Source organism: Aquarana catesbeiana, linkage group LG06 (genome assembly GCF_042186555.1).
Source record: "Aquarana catesbeiana isolate 2022-GZ linkage group LG06, ASM4218655v1, whole genome shotgun sequence".
NCBI classification, from domain to species: Eukaryota; Metazoa; Chordata; class Amphibia; order Anura; family Ranidae; genus Aquarana; species Aquarana catesbeiana.
This window is the reverse complement of record NC_133329.1, coordinates 108,263,851-108,271,980: the sequence shown is the minus strand read 5'-3', so window position 1 is coordinate 108,271,980 and position 8,130 is coordinate 108,263,851. Positions and strand designations below refer to the sequence as shown.

The following is an 8,130-nucleotide window of genomic DNA, read 5'->3' as shown; positions in this document are numbered from 1 at the left end:
TACAGATCAGGTGTACTCCTATTTTGTGCTGGATTAAACAGATCTGGAAGAGAAACAAATTACACAGGATCAAAAAAAGACAGACACTCACCCTTTGGGCAGGAGCTTGCTGGAATAAGTAGTTATTGCAGCTCTCACTTTGTAGCAGCCTGAGCTGACCTATGGGCACAAAATCAGTCACCCTGCACAAAGTAATGTCACTGCTACTTTTATGTGGAAATATCTGGGTTTGCACAGGCATTTAGCACACATGGTGTATATCCTTTGTGGCTTGAAATAATTAAAACCCTTTCAGGCTAGAATTTAACTTTACTTAAAAGCAGAATTTGCTCTCAATCAACATTGCTTATTTTAATCCTCATGCTGTTAGCATTTATAACTAGATAAGTATATTTGGTACAAGTTTTATTTCTGAACCACATTTCTTCAGTTGGTTCCTGGCCTGGGCAAACAATGTCATACATCCCAGGAGGGGTTTCTCAGATAACACCCTCCTGCCTGCACGCCTAAGCCAGGGCCAGAGTGGAGTCCAGGAAATAAATGCAGCATGAATCATCTGCCCTTACTCAAGATGGCCACAGCCAGAAAGGGTGTTTTCAAAATGATTTCCAGGCAAAAATAAAAGCATGGAGACACAGATGGGAGAGTTTGTTTGAAAACTAAAAATGAATTTTTGCTTTGTAGTGCTCAGACACTATGTAGTTTTGCTTTATAACACACTGACAATTTTTAGAAACTTATGAGACAAGTCAGACAAGCTCCACCCTTCATATCAACCCATGCGATTTCTGGACACCTGAAAACATTCAAGGAATGTCAAGGTTTCTGCACATGACAATGTCTGAAGCACATCAGGCTTAAACCCATCACAATCTTACACAAAATGACAGCTTCTGTGTATTGGAGATGTTTTATTTGGAAATGTTCGATTCCCAGTAGTGGGTTCATCTTCACCATATGTTAAGGTTTTGCTTTTAAAATATTCTGGTCACCAGTTGAACACGGACGGTAATCAATCTTTTTGTATTAAAGCAAAAAAAAAAAAAAAACTAGAACAAAAATATATATATATATATTGAGACCTCACTCCAATGTCAGAACAGTACAGCAATCTCGAACCAAAGTACATCCAGGGAATTCTCAGCACTTACAAAGGAAACCCCACACAAATATACAGCTATAGATTAAATATATATATATGCAGCAAAGGGAGGAGGGGGTGGGATAAGTTACAGGAGGAAAAGAAACAGCTGGCTCTGGTTTTTTAAAGTATGAACAATGAAGATTTTTTATATTTATAAATAAAAAACATTGAATGGCAAGAGGGAAATTACAATGCTAGATCAGAAATCATTTTTTTTTACATGGAACTTTTGTTAGGAAACATCCAGAGAAGATGTGGGAAGAAAAATAAACACTGCACGCAGAAAAGGGAGTCTTGTGATTTGTGGAAGTGTTGCCTGCTTCCTTCCCACAACACTGGCATCAGGACTCCTTGCTGCCCTGAAGTCCACCCAATGAATATAGCTAGAGGGTTACACACAACAGTCACTAACTTACAATTGCGCCGTTACAGGGGAGAGGGGGGAAGAGAATCTACTGAATCAGGGTGGGTGAAGGATGACTGTACACATGAGATAAAACCATTTTTTTTTGTAAGTGACGATTTCTGGAACGCTGGGAAGAACTTTCTTCTTTATTTTGTGGAGAGGATAAGGGCCACAATCAAACCGTACAGACCCAAGACTTCAGCAAAAATGAGGATCAGGATCATGCCTACGAATAGTCGGGGTTGTTGTGCTGTTCCCCGCACACCTGCATCTCCCACAATGCCAATGGCAAACCCAGCAGCAAGGCCACTCAATCCTACACTGAGGCCGGCACCTAGCTGTAAGAAGCTCCTAGACGAGAAAAAAAAAAAAAAAAGTGGTTAGTGTCAACAAAAAATTATATCAAAGTAGTAATTTCAGGCACATTAACATTGGAGCCTGTGTCATAGATGTTATAGTACCATTCTTGTTAGAATTACAGAAAAAAAACATTTATACTGTGTACATTACTTCTATATAAATTTTACCCATATACTGCAGCTTGATCAAAGCAGTGCACAAGATCAGTAGGCAGTTGACAAGTTTTAAATAAAACCTGCTGCATTTAGGTCCTAAAAAGCCAAAATGTCCCCCCCCCCCCCCCCTCGATTGGCCCACAACTCTTGTAGGCGGCTTCCATGTTGGAAAGCTCTGAACACCTCCACGTTGAATCCTCCCGAGTCACCTCAAGTCTGCTGTTCCCGCTGCTAGACGGCACCCATTGATCTAATTTTACCCACAAAAAATTTAAGCGGCAGTACCCCACCCTGCACTATTGTGCTGAACATTGGAAAGCCTTCACCTACTGAAGCACTATGCAAGTGCACCTTATACTGGATTGCTTATGCTTTTTTATAATAAATGATGCTGCACTAGGACTGGCCTGGCACCTCTTTTCTCCGTTCCCCTACAATTTCAATGGGCTGCCATACGCATGAGAATGGCATGGAAGTCAGTGTCCCTTTTTGACCCCATTGAGTACTGTGGGGTCATAGGACAAGGAATTAACACAACCCAAAGTTCTAACTTCTCTACTCAAAGCCATGGCTGGAAAGTTGCCCTTAATTTTGCTCACTGGAAGTGCTAGGGAGAATAGGTTAGCCCTAGACATAACTGCTATTGTCCTCAGTCATTGAATCATTTAGCATGCTCAAGCACCATCACAGGTTAGAGAATCACAACCCATGTCCTAGAAAACAGCATATATACTCATCTACTAATGGGAATAAAAAAAATAAAATAAATTGAGCACCTTGTATAAAATAGGCAACTCTAAAGACTCACTTGTATAGTGTGATGTCTGGTGTGAGAGAGTTTGCAATAAGCACTGCCACTACCAGTCCATAGATAGCTATGATACCAGCCATGACCACAGGAATGATAGACTTCATGATCAGTTCAGGCCTCATGACAGACATGGCAGCAATGCCTGTGCCACTCTTCGCCGTTCCATAGGCTGCCCCCAATGCTGTGTAGAGATTAAAGGAAAAAAAAAAAAGTCAGTATTTACACAGAAAGGCAGGCAGACACTACAATCCACTTCAGTTTGTTACTTGGGAAAGGACAATATACACAGAGCAAGCTACAGTGTCATTCACAGCCAAGTTTTTACTTTCATTAGAAGTTGAAATACAACTGACCAAAGTATACACAGACAGCCCTTGTAATTTCCATTCTGCTGCATGTAAAAGATACCAGTGCAGTGCCCTGCAACAATGACAGTCCTTGTTGGAAATTTATGTTTTGTAGAAAAGGTTCTACAAACGTATTTGATTATGCTTTACCCAAATTGTGGTCACATTAGAAGTAATGCAACAACACTTATATACTGTCCCAATTGGATTCTGGAATCCTTTGTAAGGGTTTCAAAGGCCTTACCCATAGGAAGGTCAGTTTCTAACAGACATGTAAAAATTGCAATGTATATTAAGCTGGCTGCAAACACATGTGGCTAGTTTATTCTGATAGAAAGCACAACTGGCTGCCAGAAGAGTCAGAGGCTGAATCTTATTTAAGCAGCGGTTGTTGGCTGACCATTTTCCATCTGGTTCCTTTGATTTTTGAATCTTAGAATGCCAGGTGGGAGACTGGTGACAGGGACCACCCAAAGTGAATTTCAGCCTGTTCGATTACAGGGTATAATACATACAGCTAGTTTTAGATTGGTTTGCGCAAATGTTAGAGTCTACAAAATAGGGATAGATTTGGCTTTTTTTTTTTCTTTATTAGTAATGGTGTTGATCTGTGATTATCGGGACAGCGACACTGCAGCAGAAAGATCGGACACTTACCATTTTGGAGCCACTTGCATTTATACAGTGATCAGAGCTAAAAATAGGCATTAATTACTGTGTAAAGGTCACTGGCAGGGGTTAAACACTAGGGGGCGATCAAGTGGTTAAATGTGTTCCCTCAGTGTGTGCTAACTGTAGGGGGGATGGGCTACTTAGGACATGACAGATCACTGCTCCTGACAGGGAGCAGTAGATTCCTGTCACGTCACTAGGCAGACCAGGGAATTGCCTTGTTTACATAGGCAGCTCCCCGTTCTGCCTCTTCTCGTCGCGATGGCGGGCCACCGGCGGACAGAGTTCACAGGACCTGCAGGCACGCGGCAGTTAGCCCGGGATTATGAAGGGACGTACGGGTACACCCTTTTGCACACCTGTGCCATTCTGCCGACTTACATTGGTGTGGTGGTCAGGAAGCGGTTACATTTTTTGATCAATTTTAATAAAATGCTTTGAGTAAAAAGATAGTTTTCCCATTTAATATACATTTAGTTTATTCAGCATGAAATGGAGCTTAGTTCTGTAGCATGAGGCTGTATACTCTGCAATATTTACATTTTTGGTAAACTCATTCAATGAATCCAAGCTCGGCAAGCTGAGATAATATGCACTGTATTGATGCATTCACACAATTTCACAGTAACCATGAGATAAAACAAAAAGTTAAGGAATTTTCCTTTATTCCATTGTTTTGCAAACCTATGTACACTACAAAACTATGATTGAATCGGTTCTGATATCGCCGTTTTACTAACCACTTGTTCAAAATAGGAAACCTTCATTTTGTTTGCAAATATTAAAGATTCTAACTACCAGCAAGAAGTCCTTACATTTAACCACTTCCGCCCCAGACTTTACAATTTGGCACTGTCACTTTGACAATTGCGGTCATGCATTGCTGTACCCAAACAAAATTTGTGTCTTTTCCCCACAAATAATGCTTTCTTTTGGTGGTATTTGATCACCTCTGCGGTTTAATTTTTTTGCGCTATAAACAAAAAGCTACAATTTAGAAAAAGCTATATTTTTTATTTTGCTATAATATCCAAAAAAAAATAATGTAAGAATCTTTTTAATCAGTTTTAGCCAATATATTCTACATATAAAAAAAAAAAAAAAAAAAATGCAATGAGCATATATCGATTGGTTTGCGCAAAAGTTATAGCATCTACAAACTATGGGAAACATGTATGGCTTTTTTTTTTACTAGTAATGGTGATGATCTGCGCTTTTTAGCAGTACTGCGACTGTCAGTGGACCCAAAAATGTCATGTGTCCTGTCTATTATACAGCGATCAGAGCAATAAAAATGCACCGATTACTGTAAATGTCACTGGCAGGGAAGGGATTAACACTAGGGGCAACCAAGGGGTTTAACTGTGTTCCCACTGTTTTAATGGTGTGGGGATTGACTAGGAGACCAATAGTTTTTCCTACTTAGTAGGAACGATGGGTTTCCTCTTCCCTTACAGCACAGGGATTTGTGTGTTAACACAAATCACCATGCTGGCACTCATGCACCTAATTGCGCGTGGCTGGCGGCGATTGTGCCCGCATCGGGTCCCCCGCCGTGCAGCGTTCGCCCTCTGGTGCCCAAAATGGGTAGGATGTACCCGATGGGATTTCACCCAGGGGAGCCATTCTGCAGCAGTAAATCTGTCAGTCGGTCGGGAACTGGTTAAAGATCACCTGTCATTTCAGATACATCCTGGCAGCGCCTGTTAGCGGGCATCCACTTATCTGCTGCTACGTCCTTCACCTTGTGTGTGCAGCATCACCAGCCATCCCATCAAAGTGAATGAAACTGTCGGTGAGTCAACAGCAGGTCAGATGACAGTTGCTCTTTATTCAAATCATAATTTTTAGAGTGGATTTAAAACAAATCTATCATGCTCTGTTCACATCTCAGCGCACTGGGCGACAATCGTGGTAAAATCACACAAACAGAATCATGGTACACCTGTCGCCCAAAAGAAGCTCTTGTACTTTTGGGCGAGAGGCATCCCATGATTCTGTTTACGCAATTTTACCATGATTGTCACCCGATGAATCGCAGCAACATTGAGCCACAATCGGGGTGCTAATGAAAGTGACAGGGAACACATGGGCATCCCACAATTTGCCATTTCAAATCGCAGGCAGAATCGTGGCGATTCCACCCACAGAGGAGTGAATGGAGCCTAAGGAGAATTTGATGCATTAGCATGCTAAAGTTGGAATGACACATTTGAAGAGCATAGATCAGCACCTCTCAATCTTCCCAACGCAGAGGAACCCTTGAAATAACAACTTCCTGGTCTCAGGGTATCCTGGCTAAAAATTTCTGTATCTACAACTTGATACATCAATGTGATGGTCAGTGGGAAGAATGCTCCTTACACTTGTGGTCTTAAAGAATTACTCTTATGGCAGAACTACACAAGACAAAAAAAAAAAAAATTTCCGCTCTGCGAACAATTTTCTTCTCGATGCCAATCAATACCAGAGGCAATTCAGTTCGCATTTGCAGCGCTATACAAATTCAGATATCGACAGTGAACAAAAAAGACTGAGATTTAAGAAAAATTGTATCATTTGCAAATGAACGATATTCTATTTGCTGGAGTGAAGGTCGCCCGTAAAACATCTCTTGAACATTATCACGCATGAGTGGAACTAGTAGACGATCCCACATGTATGCTAGACATGCACACTACGTATGAAATAGATTGCCCTTTAAAAAAAATTTGACTGTTAATGTTGGAGACGATGTCGACTAACGACAGCTAGCCAAGATCAATGGTGTCACTGGGAACTTCTCAAAGAGGCAGAAATTTGTCAAGGAACTCCTGGCAACCTCTGGAGGAACCCTTGAGTTCCATGAGCCCTGGTTGAGAAACCCCAACATAAGAGTTGGGTGGAAAAATTCAAACAGCCAATACAAAATTACACTTTAAATACTTGGTATTCTCAAAGTACCACTCTAAAACCTTTAAAAATAACTTCTACACACACCTTAGGGTCCATTGTCACCAGTCTGGCCCACTGTAGTGCAATAACCAGTTGAATGCTTTAAGCAGTGGGAGGGGGATGTCTCCCTCCTCCCACCAGTGTTTCTCAGGCTTACCGTTTTGGCTGCTCCAATAGGTGATCAAAGTAGAACCTCTTTGATAGTCTATGACCTTGGAGGTCAGGATTGACACTTCCAGTCCAGGTTAGAAATAAAAACATTTTCTCTTGAGCTTTTGCTTTTAAAAAGGTAAAGAGACTCCGGGTCTTTTTGACCCCAGATCTAGCCATAGAGGACCTGTCACCCTTATTTCTATTACAAGGAACGTTGACACTCCTTGTAAAAATAAAAAGGAATCAAAAAAGGGACAGAAAACATTGCAAAAAAAAAAAAAATGTATGTGCCCCATCCCTCACACAAACTGTTCGCACCACACATGAGGCATTATTGCCACGAACGTGAGAGCAATAATTTCATTGCTAGACCTTCCCCAACTCTGTCTGGGGGTTTTAAGTAATTTGCGAGCAAAAACAATTTAAAAATGTAAAAAAAAAAAAAAAAAAGTGCCTGAAAAATCCGAGTCTTCAAGTGGTTAATGTGCACTGTTTTAGGGCAGTCAATTCATTTAGATGGCACCACAACTATAAATCATGCACTGCAAAACAATTATTTTACAAGTGGACTTTTTAAAAAGGAAACATTGTGGACAGTGCTTTAGAACCACTATTAACAGTTTATTAAAAGGGTGCAGGTTTTAAGATGGTCATCTGCTCCTGGCTTCTAGACAGTCTCAGTGAGCGGATATGCAGAGTTTGGAGCTTTCAGGTCTGATGCAAGATGGTCACCACTTGACAAGCAATCCTCTGGAATGCAATACCAAATCACAGGACCAGACTGGCCACATGTAGATTCCTTTCTTGTAGTAATGGGAAAGTTAAGAGTAATTAGGATGTTGTAGAGATACATGATTAATCTTATAACACCACGATCATGATTCAAACCCCCCCCCACCACCACCACCACCACGATCCTAAGCCATTTCTGTAATTCTATGTAAACAGCGCATACATCAGCACTGAGTGATAGAAGAGATACAAAGTAACATTGTTATTTTAGATCAAAGGAATGACCCTCGGTCTGTAAATGAGGGCAGTTTAACCACTTGAAGACTAAGCCTTTTTCTGACACTTGTTGCTTACAAGTCAGTATTTTTTTGCTAGAAAATTACTTAGAACCCCCAAAAAATTTTAGCAGAGACCCT

At 40.9% G+C, this 8,130-nt stretch overlaps 1 protein-coding gene across 1 annotated transcript in view; it reads right to left on the bottom strand.

Moving 5' to 3' along the window:
- Nucleotides 1–891: 891 nt before the first annotated feature.
- The window catches only part of ATP6V0C (ATPase H+ transporting V0 subunit c), a 30,727-nt gene continuing 23,488 nt past the window's right edge, over nt 892–8,130 (bottom strand). Inside the window, exons 2-3 of the mRNA XM_073636640.1 lie at nt 2,874–3,057; nt 892–1,901 (exon numbers count right to left, since the gene is read on the bottom strand). Coding sequence (XP_073492741.1) covers nt 1,697–1,901; nt 2,874–3,057 — 389 coding nt within the window. The 3' untranslated portion in view covers nt 892–1,696. The remainder of the gene's footprint in view (nt 1,902–2,873; nt 3,058–8,130) is intronic.